Source organism: Berghia stephanieae, chromosome 1, assembly GCF_034508935.2.
Source record: "Berghia stephanieae isolate SIO BIC M18660-M18661 chromosome 1, UCSD_Bste_1.3, whole genome shotgun sequence".
NCBI lineage: Eukaryota > Metazoa > Mollusca > Gastropoda > Nudibranchia > Aeolidiidae > Berghia > Berghia stephanieae.
The window spans coordinates 53690721-53709272 of record NC_088360.1 but is presented as its reverse complement, the minus strand read 5'-3'; the positions used below and the strand labels follow the sequence as shown (position 1 = coordinate 53709272).

Sequence of the window (18552 nt, the reverse complement as noted above, 5' to 3'; positions counted from 1 at the left end):
AATATAATATAATATAATATTAATATTATATTATATTATATTATATTATATTATATTATATTATATTATATTATATTATATTATATCATATTATAGTATATCATATTATATCATATTATATTAATGACTGCTTTACTTTCCTATTTCTGGGTTGTTCAAAAATAACTGCCCATAAAATACGTGAGGCAATGTGGGCTAGTGGTATGACGCTCGCCTTTGGACCGGAGGTCCAGGGTTCGGGTCCTACTTTGAACGTGAATAGTTGGGTCCTTGGAAAACGCTCTTTCCTCACAATTCCTCACAGTGGTCATGTGTAAAATGAAAACCTGGCCGTTAACATCGTAATCCTTGTCCAATTGTAATATGGTATAACTGGCGTCATGTATCCTTCTACATGTTGAGTTTTACTATTGGCTAGGGACCCCTTGTAAAGAACTTTGATCACATTTATCAATATGAAATAAAGGCTCTCAATAAACTGTCCAAGAAGGAAAGTCATTTATACATTTTCAACATAATCATAACATATTATTTAACGGCTTAGATGTATAATTAATGTGGCGTTTAATCTTCACGGATAGAATGACAGTCGAGAAAGACTAGGTGGAACTCACTTCCTGAGGTCAACTGACTCTATTCATTTAGTAAAATTCATTTTTTTCGTGGGAATTATTTTTTTCGGAATGTCAGAATATCATGTTTGACAACACAGCTTGACTCATGACTCCTATATAAAACGTTTTGCTATTAAAAGCATTTTACTAGGATCGGATAATATTTCAGCTATAGAGATTGAGTTTCAACAAAACAACAATCATTAGAAGTGACAATTATATAGAGGCTGTCAGATTTATATATACTTCATAGTTGATAAGATTTTTTTACCATAACCAGTAAGTTGGTGCATGTTCAGATATGATAGATAGCTTGACTGAGCGTTATTCCGTATTGTCATGAGTAAATATTTTTTCATGTATTTTGAACTTGTTTGGGTTAAGCTGTCAAAAGTGTTGCCTTTATCCATAAGTTATAATCTTTTTTTCAAGGATGTAAATGGCTGCGCGTATACTGCGATATGATCAATCATGTATGTTGTTAACTCGAAACAAAATAGTCATATTATATTACGCTTTGTCTCTTCTTCTTCTAATAATAATAATAATAATAATAATAATAATAATAATAATAATAATAATAATAATAAATAATAAATAATAATTAAATAATATAATATAATATATATATGATAAATAATAATATATAATAATAATAATAATATGATATAATAATAATAATAATAATAAAATAATAATAATAATAATAATAATAATAATAATAATAATAATAATAATAATAATAATAATAATATAATAATACTAATAATAATAATAATAATAATAATAATAATAATAATAATAATAATAATAATAATAATAATAATAATAATAATAATAATAATAACTACTAACTACTACTACTACTACTACTACTACTACTACTACTACTACTACTACTACTACTACTACTACTACTACTACACTACTACTACTACTACTACTACTACTACTACTACTACTAACTACTATACTATAATATAATAATAATAATGATATATATAATAATAATAATAATAATAATAATATATAATAATAATAATAATAATAATAATAATAATAATAATAATAATAATAATAATAATAATAATAATAATATAATAATAATAATAATAATAATAATAATAATAATAATAATAATAATAATATAATAATAATAATAATATAATAATAATAATAATAATAATAATAATAAATAATAATAATAATAATAATAATAATAATAATAATAATAATAATAATAATAATAAAATAATAATAATAATAATAATAATAATAATAATAATAATAATAATAATAAATAATAATAATAATAATAATAATAATAATAATAATAATAATAATAATAATAATAGTAATAATAATAATAATATAATAATAATAATAATAATAATAATAATAATAATAATAATAATAATAATAATAATAATAATAATAATAATAATAATAATAATAATAATAATATAATAATAATAATAATAATAATAATAATAATAATAATAATAATAATAATAATAATAATAAAGAGCATCCTCCACATGAAGCGTAAGATCAGCAATCTTTCCAAGAGTAGCAATACAAGTAGTTTCCATCAGAAGACGTTCGAAAAGATCGAGTCGGGGGATAAAAATTCAGTTTGTCTTAGAATATGATTAGACGTCTATTTAGGTGTTTAACATTACCAAAACTTTGTATAATATCCACTAATAACTGGAAGCCAATGAAGCATATTATTATTATGTAAAACGCAGCGTGACTCTTCTACGTCTAAAGACTAATCTTGCAGCATTGTTTTGAAGTTTTTAAAGTGTGAACATCTTTCAATGATGCTGTTAAAAAGAGATTTACAATTGTCAAATGTTTAAAGAACCAATGATCTAATCAAGGTTTTTGCAACATTTGGGTCTACAAAGTTTTTAATTTTGCCAATTCTGTTCAGGTGGAAATTTAAGTGTTGAGACAAATATTATATGTGCTGGCCCCAAGTCATATTCTCACCAATGAGGATGCTGAAAATTTTAACAATAGATGGAATTTCTACACTTAGATCTATGTTGCATCTGATATTTTAAATAGAATTTGGATAAATTAAATGTACATGTAACACACACACACACACACACACACACACACATATATATATATATATATATATATATATATGTAGTGTATATATTATATATATGTATATGTATATATACAAACATATAAATATTTAATGATATATATATAATATATATACATACAAATATATATATATATATATATATATATATATATATATAAAATATAAATTACATCACTCACTTATATATATATGGCCAAGACGTACGAGTACCCACCGACAGAAACGTACGTCGTGGACATATATGAGTGACATAATTTATATTTTATATTTTATATTAGCTCTAACCATCATTATCGAGCACTTTCGTACCTTTGAGTACCCACCAACACTCATATATCTATATATATATATATATATATATATATATATATATATATATATAATATAGTGTTACATGTTATATATATATATATATAATATTATATATATATATATATATATATATATATATATATATATATATATATATATATACATGTGTATAAGTATCGAATCTGAAAAGTTGTCAAATGGTGAATGCAAATATTAATATCTTTATAGTCATTAAAATGAGAAGGGTTTATACTTTCGTTTGAAAGCAAAACAAACAAAAACGACTACTAGTTAGAATAAAATAACGACATCTATTAACTGATCTAGACTGCCCGCCGCAAGGAGACATCCTTAACCCATTAACTCAACCTTTCCTTTTCCGATCCCGCTTTCAGTCGTTGACAATAAAACTTTGAATAGTTCCCCATCCCCCACATCCCCCTACAACACCACCTCTTGCCTTTTGTGTCCCCAAAATGTGGACCGCTATTGCCAACCCACCGGGTGGTCAAGAAAGGCAACGTTTTAGCTATTGTAAACACACGACAATGATATTAGCATGGGCGTACCGCGGTCGTGGCCCTTTTTCGGCTGTTCATTTACGGTGAAATGTTAAATATACGTGTTTTGATATGAAAAAAGGGAATGCTTAGATGGAGTTGCGTGTATAACTGTACACCATCCACATGAGTTTGCGATCATTTTATAACAGGAAGAAAGAATTTATTTCATTGACACAATATATACGTCACAATCACGGTAGCATTCAGAAGTCGCCCGTTGATACTTTATTTATTATAGGACTGTATTATGATTATATCCAATATAAATCATTAAAATAAGAAAGAAACGTTTAAAGGATTTGACTGCTATAATATACGGCATCTTTATATTCAAATGAAAATTAGATTAGCGTTTTTAATTATTCATCATTGAAAGAGTCCACTTATTGACTCTGGTATCGAATCCCATAAATTGGGATCGTGCAAATCTTATGGACAACACATATAGGAAAGAGCGTTATCGTTTCTAGTGTCAGAATTAAAATAATAATAAATAATTTAATAAAAACCAAACAAACAAACAAAAAAGGTAAAAAGAACCCCAAATATTTAAAACAACAAAAGGAAAGGAACAAAACAGAAAAAAATATGTTTTTTTCCATTGTGATTTACTTATTTTCCATTATCGATTTCACACACCTAACACATCTTTTTTAATGTTATAAAGACACTCGTGAAATTGTTCCAATCATATTTTTTATGGTTACAGATTCAGATAACAATGCTATTGTCTTATTCAGATCAGTGGTTAGAAGCTTACTATTAGCAAAATTAGGTATTTTGAAATTCTCCCTATCTTCTAAACTAGAGCATTTAGACAGCATAATATCTACTAAACGTGCTTAAAGCGCTTTTCAAGAGGTCCAGGTCAATAGCAGCACTTAAAGTGGAAGGAGTATGATGCCTGTTAGGCGACATTACATTATTTCCCAACAGAGACAACCCGACGATATTAATGGCCAGGTTTTCGTTTTACACCTGAGTACTTTGAGAGATTGTGAGTAAAAGCCTATTCCAAAGATTCAACAAAATGCCACTTACAGCGGGACTCGAATCCTAGACCTTTCGGTCTAAAGGCATGTGCATATGTCCATCAACTTTGGCAATCGGTTAATTTAGATCTGATAAGTACTGCGTTCTATCTAGAGCCGATTATAATTGCCCTCGTCGAGTAAAAAAAGTAGTGATTGTGCCTCTTCTGAACTGACACCCTGCTTCTGACCTGTACATCCCTGGTCTGAGTCCCTTGTTGTGGTACATAGGTCTTTGTTCTCCTTATTCACCTTCTTTCACCATACTCGGGTGTAAATTGAGTATTGTGACCCATTGCAAAGCTCTTTGAGGCCTTTTGGTGGAAATGGCGCTATATACAAGCCTGTGTGTTTTAAATGATAGGAATGAGATGGAATTTATAAAAAAGATTTACTAAAATACTAAATCGTCTTTCCAAACATGCGAAATTTGTCTTCAGATGAATAAAGCACGATCGTACAACCCGAAAAAAAAAGCAAACCACGCCACTGACAAGCGTCGCCAGATTAAACATTTCGGTTGAGTGGCGCCCCTCTCCCTCGTAATAACAAGACCCAGAACCACGAATGCATGGGTATAAACATTATAAATCTACGAAGTACAGACACATAGAAGTCGCGAGAGAACAGACTGTACAGTTTAAAGATTATGTAGAAGAATATCGCCTTTCGATCTCAGGTACACCCGTCATTGAATGTATACAGACGGATTCGGTCATAGCCTTGTTGACAGGGCTCTGAGATAAGGTCGTGTTTATTTATTGTTATATTCAATTCATTGCTTCGGTGGGAATTTTAGCTGTGTTAATAGATTTGTTTCTTTGTTCAAGAACGGTGGGTGTTTTGAATAATTTTAGGCGAACATGCACTGCTTATTTTGCTTCTTTTAATTGTGTACATTTACTGCCTCTAAATTTATGTTGTTTAATAAATTGAAATTGCACACAGTGCGTTAATTATGTTACTGTGTATATGCTTGGAGTCTAAATAAAATAGCTAATTTATAAACCCAAGTGGTAATTTTATTTCTTTTGAAATGGTGATCCTTAGTTTTATATCAATTATTTAGAGAGAATTGAAATATGAAAAAGGTATTACATTTCTTTTCATTTATTCATATAATCATTATTATTGTTATTTTACTTTATGTTGAAGCATGTAACTGCTTGGAACATAATCTATTATCAAAATATAATTCAATACTCGATCTTGTTGAATTGATCATTATGCGCCTTTCGCTTTCTTTTGCTAAAATGACAGAAAGCTAATTTGTTATTAAACCAAATAAAATCATTTTTATTTTGATATCAATCCCCTTCAGTCTCTCTCTCTCTCTCTCTCTCTCTCTCTCTCTCTCTCTATCTATCTCTCTCTCTCTCTCTCTCTCTCTCTCTCTCTCTCTCTTTTTCATTCTTTCTTTCTTTCCGTCTGTCTGTCTGTCTCTGTCTGTGTCTGACTCTCTCTCTCTCTCTCTCTCTCTCTCTCTCTCTCTCTCTCTCTCTCTCTTCCTCTGCCTACTAATCATTTACCCTACACATAATATACTCAGTGATCTATCTAGCTACTTGACTACATAAAATACTTCAACAAAAATGGAAGTGACCTCTGATTTGGATTCATTTATTCTGCACAGGTTTCTTTAAAATCTAAAAATCGTCAAAGATTATAAATAACAGTAAAACCCACGCACTCATACCTTTGTCAACAAATTTCACACTTTCTTTTGAAATGAATTGTACAAAAATAGGTCCTTAAATAAGCCAATTGTTTATTTTTTGTTTGTGCTTTTTAAAATAAGTTGCAAGCATATCTAAAATACACAATACATTGGTATAAGCTCATTATTGAATGTTTTCCACTACTGCCCAAATCTATATAAAATGTTATTTAAGCGCTTTTGATTCTAAAGCAAATCAAAGCAAGTATCAGTTGTTCTTGGTTCAAAGACGGTCGCACAACTCAAGAAAACGAACCCAAGTCTAGTCGACAGAAAGTGTGATCAGAACGCCATTTGAGTCGTCAAATGTGATAGGAGATTTAAGATTTGAGAGAGATTCCTTTTAAATTCCAAAAAGCATTGTCATGATAGTGACCATGGCATAATTGGAATATTAGAACGTTTGTGCCAGATGGGTTCCAAACATGGTTATAGAAGAGCGCAAGCTAAGAGAGTGGAAATCTCCTTAAGACATCTGGATCGGTGTCAACAAGCCGAGACACATTGTGTGGCCTGGTGAGACAAAAGATAATCTTCTGGAATATTTGATTACCACTGTCCAGATCTAGTACCGTCTGACTGTTACCATTTTAGGCTCATAAAGCGCCATTTAGGGTGAAAGAGGTACGAGGTGGAAGGAGATCTGGTTGAGGAAATTCAAATCTTGGTTTCCAAATACTGACGAAATTTATTTTCGGTCGGATTTCTGTTAGTTTTGGTTGGCAAAGATGCATTATTCTGCATGGGGACTTCATTGGATAATAGGCAAGGAGTGACTCTCTATTATATGTGGTATTTAACAGGAATGTAATCAAAACTTTTTGAGCTGTGAAAAGATTCCGGTTTCTTAATGGGTGTCCCTGGGTAAGGACAAACTTTCCAACACCAAAAGTCTTACCTAGATGATAGAATGATATTGAGTTCTGTAAATCAATGGCTTGTGATTTCCGACTTATTTTTCAGCACACCACACAATAAATGAGCATATGATTTCATTTTTTACTTCAATCCAATCCAATCCAAACTTGCAGAATTATTAAGCTGTGTTCCTCAGTTCACATGATAAATAGATGTCTCCATACAATAAGTAGAGATGATTTACTGTTGTTGGGTTGATACTCCAGGTTGTTCTGAATTTTATTGTCAACAGATTAGGGAGCAGGCTGATTTTTTTTGATGATTTTTCTTCTTGCATTTTTCTTCCCCCTTTGTCTGGCCTTGTTTCATTGACGGTCAGAGATGTGATTATTTTCTATCATTATATCTGCTAAAGGATAATTAGTGGTAAACGTTTTATGTATACATTTGAATATTGTTGTACCAGCCTGAAACAACCACCAACACACTTTTATATATATATATATATATATATATATATATATATATATATATATACTTTCTCCACATAATGCACTCAACATCAGATTTCGTAATATTCTTAAACACACACACACACACACACACACACTCTCTCTCTCTCTCTCTCTCTCTCTCTCTCTGTGTGTGTGTGTGTGTGTGTGTGTGTATACACGCGCACATAAATAAAACACGCACACACGAACTAGTAATTCTCCCCGTTCCCTCTCTCCTCTTCTCATTTTCTCTATCCCCCCCCCCTCTCTCTCTCTCTCTCTCTCTCTCTCTCTCTCTCTCTCTCTCTTTTTTTTTCCTCTATATATTTATTTGTAATTGTATATGGATTATAATATATTGCTATAATGTTAATCAAACAAAAAAATACCTTACGCAAACGAAAAAAATATTGACACCTCATTCTGCAATGTTATTACTACCCAAATGTCTATGCCAGTTTGTTTAAGCTCATGCAATTCAATATGATGCAAACAAAATAAATTAATCAAACAAAGCAAACAATTATACATATTATATTTGACAAATTAATACGCAGGCGCTGGTGGAAAATAAAAATACAAAAAGGTGTGTATGGACCAGTGCCAGGCAGAGGAGAAAGAAAAATACAAGAAAAAAATATCATTATAAAAAGTATCATCCCTTCTCGACTGTCAAATCAGGTTGATTTTTTATGATGATATTTTCTTGTATTTTAGCTATGTCCGACACTGTTTCATACATTTTTCAAATTATATAGAGGTCAACCTGTTTCATTTATATATGTCAAGAGGGGATAACACGACGGTTCGAAGTATGCTAAGCTATTTTGTCTTTTACGGGTTGCTGCACTAACAGTATGGTTGTGATGATTCTGATAGAGAGAGAGAGAGAGAGGGAGAGAGAGAGAGAGAGAGAGAGAGAGAGGGGGGGGGAGAGAGAGAAGGATGGGTGAAACCAAAAAAAAAACAAACCCACTGAAGCAAGACCCATTTAACCAAAAAAACGACATCAAGAGTGTTCTAGTTATCTGAAAAGTTGAGTGATATGCCTATTTTGTAATGTCTTGAAATAATTAACACAAAATGGTCATTAGTTCATATTCATTTTGGTAGAAATTTTATCACATCACAATCATAATCCCAAGCCTCATCATTGAGCCTTACATAAGTCAAAAGACCATTAATGCCCTGTTATTTTTTTTTTTTGGCCGATATGATTATATAAAAGCCAATACAAACAAAAGAAAAGATCAAATTGATGCATGAATATTACAAGTACACAACATCGTATATACAAACAAAAGGTCAAGTTGGTGCTTGTTGATCATAAACATTAAAAAAGCGACGGGAGAAAAATCTCATTCACCATATACGTACTTCAAGGCAAAGAGTTTTTCTTTCAACTGTATTTTTGAAAGTATCAAATACTTCAATGTTTTTGTATTAAAACCAAGTGCATTCTATATCCTGACTGAACGTTGGATAAATGAGTTCGGCGAATATTATTTGTAGAACATTTGGTGATAATTATCTTAAATTTAACACCTTATGTGAATATAACAAAGAAAACTTTTAAAAAAATGAAATAATCAATGTCGTAATACAAACCATCGGCAGTTTTATATAAGTGTATAAGATCGCCTCATAGTCTTCTTAACTTACGTGATAATAATTTTTAAAAATGTTAATCTATCTTCACTTGACAAAAAGTTACACAAAACCTGGTAAATATTCTTATGTACCAGTTATCGTCTTTGGTTGTTTTCCAAAACTATTGATTGACCTTCAAAATGACGACACCAAATATGATTTCTGTATTCCAAAGTTGGTCCGACCACAAATTTATCAAATGTAAGGAACAATTCACTATTCATGCATTCACAACTTTTAAAATATAATCACAATTGTCTTGGTAGCTGTTTAACTTACTTATCTTCTTAGTGCTTCAGTTGCACATCAGGCCGAAGTTTTTTGAATTATTATTGTATTAACATGGTTATCAAAATTAAGAATACGTTCAAAGATCACTCAGACATCTTTTCGTTTCCACAAAATAAAGAGTTTTTCGGTATAATTCACATCAGTTAATAATAAATATATTAAGGATTAAGGATGTAGAACTATACATTTTGATTTATTGAAATTTAATTGTAATTTCTTTGCGATAGACTTAGGGCCCTATTCAAAGGGTAGCAATCCGTTACTTTTATCAGTTTCACGCTATAGAAACTGGGATAAACTCATGGTCAATGGGGCTAATGGCTCTAAAGGACTACATTCAGATATAATACAGTTTTGAGGTGATTGGTTATAAATAGAATCATAGTGTAACAAGAACATAAAGCTACCTAGTAGCTGTTGCTTTCTATAATATTACAGCCCTTGATTATTCTGGAACTGACACTTTAATAAATTCTACATGTATTGATTTAAGATAAGAGTTCGCCAAATGATTTTAACTGTGATTTTATTGGCAAATCGGCTCGTATAAAAAGAATGCAGACTATTAATGGATGAAATGATTTATTTTATAAGTTGTCACGTAAGTTGATTTATTAATACCATGTCGGGGGATATCTAGATACACACATGGACACACTCACACACACACATACACATACATACACACACACACACACACACACACATATATATATATATATATATAATTAAATCGAAATAAATCGTGTGGGAGAGAGAGAAAGAGAGAGAGAGAGAGAGGGAGAGAGAGAGAGGAGAGGGAGAGGGAGAGAGAGAGAGAGAGAGAGAGAGAGAGAGAGAGAGAGAGAGAGAGGCGATTCTAGTACCTAACCATATATAAACGTTCTAGGTAATTCTATGTATGTCTTGGATTAACTTCGCAAAAGTTTGACCCGACTTTTCAAAACCATATTATTATGACGTATGCTGATTCTTCGCATACGCGGCTTATCAATGAGCCAACATGCCCTAGACCGTGAGGGAACGGTGGTCTATTGTCTTGGGCCATACCTATTCATTCTGTGAAGAAAGTAGGGTATGCTTGCCTCATTGCAGAGAACTGAAATTTTCGTATCACGCACTTAGCTACTAGACTGGCTGTGGTACACTTTGGGGATCCTTTGCGCTGTACAAATTAATTCTTACAAATTATTGAATGTTAGGGATCCAATTGCTCAGTGCTCCATACCACCTGCAGCAACATCGTCACGTATGTTACGACACAATATACATTTTTCTTATTCAGATTTATTTTGAAGATCACAACATTTGAAGAATGATCTTTGTTTAATTAATAAGAACATAAAGTTGTTATGTAGAGAGCTTGTTTGAGTTTTAAAATCTATTTTTCTGCTGGGTAAGGCTGCCATTTGGGGAAAATACTGAAATTGATCGGTAAGGAGAGAATTAAACACTCCAGTATGCGTTATTGATTTCTGTCCATGGGATGCAGTAAGGTTTTTTTTGATCATTTAAAGTCCCAGGAATCGGGATCATCTCTGGTTCTATGGGACTTATGACTGAAAGATTGCTTTTAAAAAAGTGTAGTAAAGGGGGTGGGGGACAACGGAAAAAGCAATTGTATAGAAAATGAAAAAAAAAATTGAAAGTCAAGACCTTTAAAATTCTGGTCACCAGCGTTACTGGCTACATATTTAGGATTGGAGAGTCCAAATTTCTCTGATATTCTTACACTGGACAAAAAATATATCTAAATAAAATTATAAAACAATGAATAAAATACTAACAAATCACACACACACACACACACAAAAACACACACACACACACACATATAAATACATACATACATAAATACATAATACATACATACATACATAAATACATACATAAATACATACATACATATATACATGGATACATACAACACACATAAATAGATAAACACATATAAATACATACATACTTACATACACAAATATACATATGTACATACATACTTACATACATACAAACATACATAGATACATACATACATACATACATACATACATACATACATACATACATACATACATACATACATACATACATACATACATACATACATACATTATACACACATCTACACAAACACACCTAAGCTTAATGAAATAACAAAAATTGTGACCCAATGCCCCACAACGGTATTAAGGTGTAATTATATAAATGCAGAAAACTGCCTATGAACTCCGACTGGTCAGAATTTACAAATTATGTAAACCGTTTGAAGCTGAAGAAACCAGACACTGTGTTCAATGTTATGGTAAATTCTTAATTAAATTGTACCAATTTAGTTCGAAATTTAACTAACCAGTATTTGAACCCCGAAAGGAGAGAGTTTTGAATAAATAAATAAATAAATAAATAAATAAATGAATAAATAAATAAATAAATAAATAAATAAATAAATAAATAAATAAATAAATAAATAAATAAATAAATAAATAAATAAATAAATACAATTCCCTTTATTCATCCCATAGTGATAATTTTTCTCTAGGGTCTATTTCAAGGAAATACTGGAATAACCCAGGCGTCAGCCGCAGTGCCATTGGTCAAGGGTGACGTGAACATAATATTTTACAAGTCTGATAACATGACTCAATTATGGACTCGTTCTAACATGGTTGTAACGGAGATTATTTCACTTTGGTTTAATAGTATTTCTATTACAACAATGAGCCCATAGCAATTTGGGTTATCAGACCTGCAAATAAGTAAACACCGGTCAAGGATCACGCTTGGGTATGTTAAAAGCTGCACTTTAAAAAAAAATCAACCGAGGAAACTAATTAAACAGCTAGTTTTGGCAACCGACTATTTACATTAAGTTACAAAACATCCGATTAAAGGTTATATTCAATAACGTATGACTGGGTTATTACTTGATAAATTGGAGAACTGGGGCAATTTAAAGGATAATATTATAGTTACACCGCTGTATCACACACCTAAGGCAATAAAACAGTTCGATAAAAAAAAAACTGTCAATGACGTTGTCATCTTTGACAGATTCATTCCAGGCACTGCATTGAAGCATGTTTTAATATAAAGTTATTTTAGGGACAGACTGAACATCAAAGAGGTATATTCAAACAAATTGATTTTTAATGACGTTTTATTATTGCATTCCTTTCATTTAAAGCTAAAATTGGACGAATTGCCAATGCCATACGACAGTAGAAAATAATAGAACAATATCACTTTTCAACTTTCTATTCAATAGAGATTTCTATACATTTTTCTTGAACTCTCCTTGCATAATAGAGAGTTATGTATTGATTTTTGATGAATTGATTTGTTAAATGATATCATTGTAATGCAGTCCCAGGTGGCATGAATCCATTATCATCTATTATAGATGACAATGCATGAGTCACATCGTCTTTTCTTTAGTTCAGATTAATAATTATTATATCAGACTAATAAACTGAATCAACTTTTTACCTATTCCTCTCTCGGGCGTCAAGATTAGTGTTTAGTAAGTAGATAGTATCAGTAGTAGTAGTAGTAGTAGTAGTAGTAGTAGTAGTAGTAGTAGTAGTAGTAGTAGTAGTAGTAGTAGTAGCATTAGTAGTATTTAGTAGAATAGTAGTAGTAGAAGTAGTTTAAGTAGTAGTAGTTGTAGTAGCAGCAGCAGCAGCAGTAGTAGTAGTAGTAGTAGTAGTAGTAGTAGTAGTAGTAGTAGTAGTAGTAGTAGTAGTAGTAGTAGTAGTAGTAGTAGTAGTAGTAGTAGTAGTAGTAGTAGTAGTAGTAGTAGTAGTAGTAGTAGTAGTATTTAGTAGAATAGTAGTAGTAGAAGTAGTTTAAGTAGTAGTATGTAGTAGAGCAGCAGCAGAAGTAGTATAGTAGTAGTAGTATGTAGTAGTAGTAGTAGTAGTAGTAGTAGTAGTAGTAGTAGTATAGTAGTAATAATAATATAATAATAATAATAATAATAATAATAATAATAATAATAATAATAATAATAATAATAATAATAATAATAATAATAATAGATCATAGTAGTATATATTAGAGTAGTAGTAGTAGCAGTAGTAGTAGTAGTAGTAGTAGTAGTAGTAGTAGTAGTAGTAGTAGTAGTAGTAGTTGTAGTAAGATATACTTTATTGATCCTGAATGGAAATGATCGTTCAACGTTATATTATTACCACAGATGAATACACTGTCATGAACTAATTGATGAAAATACGAAGCTAATTAAACTAACAGTAGGAGTAATAATAGTAGTAGTAGTAGTAGTAGTAGTAGTAGTAGTAGTAGTAGTAGTAGTAGTAGTAGTAGTAGAAGTAGTTGTAGTAGTAGTAGTAGTAGTAGTAGTAGTAGTAGTAGTAGTAGTAGTAGTAGTATAGTTTTAGTAGTAGTTAATGCTATCATCATCATCTCCTCCTCCTCCTTGTCCTCCTACTCCTCATAATCATCGTCATCATCATCATCATCATCATCATCATCATCATCATCATCATCATCATCATCATCATCGTCATCATTATCATCATCTTCATCATAATCATCATCATCATCATCATCATCATCATCATCATCATCATCATCATCATCATCTTCATTATCATCACCATCATCATTATCATCATCTTATTCCTCTTCATTATTATTGGTTTTTATTTCAGTATACCATAAAAAAACGAACCCCCTGTAAATCAAACCTTTTAGCAATAGGGGAATTTGAGTTTGATTTAAACATTATAATCTGCTCATATCTATAAAAATACTTTTTTTTCTTAATTTTCAGATTGAACAATATCTTCTCACAAGAACGTCAGACATCTAAACAGTTCGTCTGTTTGACGCAAGGGAGCAGTCATCCTAGGCCATCTCATTATATCGTCATCAATATTCGTCACTGGTCGAATAATTTTCGTCCAATTAACAACATTGTCCAAATTATTGAAAAATGTCCGGCTACCCTGGTCCCGGGCAGTATAATAATAAGGCTATGAACGGCGGCCCCAAACCCCAGGACTCTTATCAACCATTAGGACAAGGCTACGTCCGACACGACAAAGACTCCTCTCATTACTCAAAGCCATATTCGGATAAACAACATCAACACGATCATCTCTCAAATGGCATCAGCAACAATGACATAAAAAACGACACTAACATAAACGGCAACAAAATGGCTATCCACAGACCTCGTTTAAATCGTAAAAATGCACCGGAACAAAAAGCTAAATCTCACTTGACGACCAATTTTGATCCAATGAAAGACAGACATATGTGGGCAATGTGGCGTACAGCCGTCAATGGACGCATTGTAGACCAGGTCAGGAAAAACGAGCAATTCAAACACGATGCTTTGTTACCACCTGATGAATTCAGTAGCACTACTGGAGTAACAGACGCTAAAACCAACCCCATAACCTACGGTAAAGATCTTGCAAAAGCTCCACCGTTAAGCCGATTTATTCGACTTAACCAGAAAAGCAAGCATATCGCACAGGAACTGATGAATGAGGGTCAAGGAAAATTGGAAACAACTCAATTCATTTATTACGGCCTCCCAAGAGTGACTGTGAACACCAGTAATAATAACAGATACAGTAATAACAATAACAGCAGTTATAACAATAACGATTACTATAATAATATCAACGGAGCTCAAAATGGCTTCAATCATAATTACAGCAATATGAACTTCTACAGTGGTGATGTTGGTAGTCCCAGAGTACAGTCATTGTAACAATACGGAATTGCTTACAAGTTGTACTATGTCACTATCATGATATTATGCTTTAATTAGCTATTTAATAAGTAGGAACTGAAAGTATGATATAAAAAAAATCATCTTAGATTGGTTTAAGGAACTGTAACTCTTGAACCACTCTTCAAATGAGGCAATTCAAACTCTTGGCGTATGATTGATGTGAGTGCTCGTTCATGAAGAATTTTGGCTTTCTTGAATTTAAGGATAGTTTAAAATTGAAATGTTTATGTCTACCTTTAATATACAAATGTTCTTTTTGATAACTTTTTATCATTAATATCATTATGATATAATAAGTTTTAGTGGTGCCCATAATGGAAAACAACATGCAAATGAAACACTTGTTATTCATAGCGTAAAAAATTCGTAAATGTCTTAAAAGTGGTTGAACGAAAAGCTAAAAGACTAAAGTAAGTTGACCATTACAAGAAAATATCATTTTAGAAAAAAAATATGGTCAAAAGGTGGCTTTCACCAAGAATATTTTCGAAAGAATTTCTAAATGCTTAATCTGACTTTGTACCATAAATAATCTTTATATTTATTATCTTACACCAGTGCGCGTCTTCTAATGTTTCACTTCCATATTTCAAACCCTATGTAATTTTGTTCAAATTGCAATCAAAATAGCTATCTAATCATTAATCATAGTTAAAACATTTTAGCAATACGGAACATGAAAATAACATCTGTTTTTACGTACATGCTGTTCCAGAAACCCAAAACTCAGTTGAATCACACCGATATAGAGAGCATACTTGGTGGAGGAATACAGATTTAAGTTTGAATTCTGACAATTGTTTGAACAGAGCTGCCAAATTCCGTTTTCCATGGGCTGTCCTGATTTTATGGCGCTTTTTATCCAGTTAACTGCCGTGTTCTAGAGACACACGTAATTAAATATTTGGACAGAAAACTCGTCCTTCAAATATCGATCGATTAAACTGACTCTCATCTTGTTAAAACTCTTAAAACTGGGATTTCCTTCCCTGGCCAACATTTTTAAAATGTGATTTTTCTTTTTAACTCTCTCCCTATCGACCAATGTCAGTATTTTCCCAAAATGGCAGGATTACCCAGCAGAAGAATTGATTTTTAAAACCCAAACAAGCTCTCTACAAAATAACTTTATGTTCTTATTAATTAAACAAAGACCATTCTTCAAATTTTGTGATGTACAAAATAAATTGGAATAAGAAAAATGTATATTGTGTCGCAACAAATGTGACGATTTTGCTGCAGGTGGTAAGGAGAGGGTTAAGAGTACGACAGTCTGATTGGAGTTTGAGTTATGGCTCCCGTTTGGGTTCTGACTTGAGCACGAATTCTGTTCTAAATACAAGCACTAATTTATATTTGAGATCTTGCCCAAACCGCCTCGTGTATTCCAATCTGTAAATAACCACAACTGCACACTTGTCAGACTGCTAATAAACCAGTCATGGCTTTGCTTCGCTGAAAGGAGCTCACCTTCTGGCGTATTTGATTAGTCAAGTGATAATCCGGCTAGCGACAAGGAAAGTAGATTTCACTTACCTTCGTGAAAATCGTTGTCAGATCGTGGAAAACAGCTAAAGCTTTACTCGGCTGTGCACTGATCGAGATGGAGACAAAACAAAGGGGATTGCGCATGGACTAAGCCTCATCTTCGGAATTAACACGTGATTCGAGACATTGTATATTTTTTGACCCAACTCGCATAGGGGTCGGTATGACCAAGTTGTCGGTAAGGGGCAGAGTGACTCGAGTTCTGAATCGGAACGAAGCCTTCATTAATTTGGTTGAACTATTGAATTCAAATCACGATTTCTTTTCTTTTGGTGGTCGACACCTTGTATTTTGATGTGCGTTTTTTTTTTTTTTTTTTTTGTTACTGTCATGTTATGAGTTTGCGAAAGCTTCGCTCAGATACGAGATCTGACACTGGCCAGGAAATTACGTCACAAATAACACAATGCGACAACCACCAAATTAAAGTGAATATTGATTTGTATTCACAAGCTCAACAAATGGCATCTTTTGTTTTAACGAGTACCACTAACAGTAATTCACTTTTAAATTATTTCATTTAGTTTTTCAACTAATGCTGTGACATGGTTTTTCAGGGAATTGTTAGGTTATGGATAGGATGCGCTTGGCTAAGAAGCTCCCAACATTGCCCTCCGGAAGTATAACGGACATACACACAAAACTATGTGTAACCTTAAACGTTTATAGTCTGGTTAACACAGTTTAGTGAGAATTACTCATAAATGTGGATGACAAAAAGCAATAAAAAAGACCCGAGTGGAGAAATCTTTATTCTATCTTGAATGTGAATCAAGGCTACGATCAGTCCCGTACCATTATTCTGAGTCAAGCTTAACGCTCATTTGGATTGAAAACTGACTCTTCGTGAAGATCTGACAAGGCTTATTATAGGAGTTTCTAATTATAAAATAATTTAGACCAGCAAAGGAAACAACAGCAAGAATCAAAATTATTTTTACTAAACAGTCGTGACCAACGAAATTCATCTATTCAAGTGAGCCAGAAAACTTTATATTATTTTTTATGTATTTGAAGTGATATTTTAAAAGTATAGTTTTCTTGAAAAAAACCTCAGACAAAATTGTGTTTTGCCGTTGCAGAGCTGAATAAGTTAAACCGGCATGACGAATTATTTTGTGCTTAAACTTTTCATGAGGCAAAAATAATAAACATTAATGTGTAAACATAAAATTCAGGCTTACCTTCAAGATGTTGGAGGCTTACTAAAGGGTCTTTGAAGCTGGCTCCCACTGTATTTTTACTATCTATAATATATTGATAAATTATACTAATAAAAAGTCCCTTAAGTTACCAAGATAATGAAACAGGTGTGTATCGTGGCTTTTGTATTTTAACATGAGAAATCAAAGTTGTTTATTACATGCTGGAGAGTGTACTACTCTACGGTACTCTAAAAAAACCATATAAATTATTGCCAAAAATTTATCATTCATATATCGATTGATTAAAATGACCCTCAGCTTGTCAAAAACTCGCAAAACGGGACTTCTGGTGCGAGCTAGATTTGAAAAACTGAGTAAAAATGAAAAACACTAGAACCAAGATATTTAAGTTTTTTTATATTTAAGAAATA

General features: G+C 31.8%; 1 protein-coding gene across 3 annotated transcripts; it reads left to right on the top strand.

Moving 5' to 3' along the window:
• Positions 1–5224: 5224 nt before the first annotated feature.
• Positions 5225–18283, top strand: LOC144977568 (uncharacterized). Of its 3 annotated transcripts, none has more exons than XM_078922948.1 (2): positions 5225–5327; positions 14454–18283. In XM_078922948.1, exon 2 carries the CDS (start codon positions 14616–14618, stop codon positions 15402–15404), a length of 789 nt encoding a protein of 262 aa, XP_078779074.1. In that variant the 5' UTR covers positions 5225–5327; positions 14454–14615; the 3' UTR covers positions 15405–18283. The 3 variants fall into 3 exon arrangements, with proteins under 3 accessions (XP_078779074.1, XP_078779059.1, XP_078779068.1); XM_078922933.1 differs by having other exon boundaries at positions 5225–5482; XM_078922942.1 differs by having other exon boundaries at positions 5258–5395.
• The last annotated feature ends 269 nt before the right edge of the window (positions 18284–18552 follow it).

What these genes read in the sequence shown, in the direction of transcription:
- LOC144977568 (XM_078922948.1), top strand. Translation starts at nt 14,616, where the DNA reads ATGTCCGGCTACCCTGGTCCCGGGCAGTATAATAATAAGGCTATGAAC.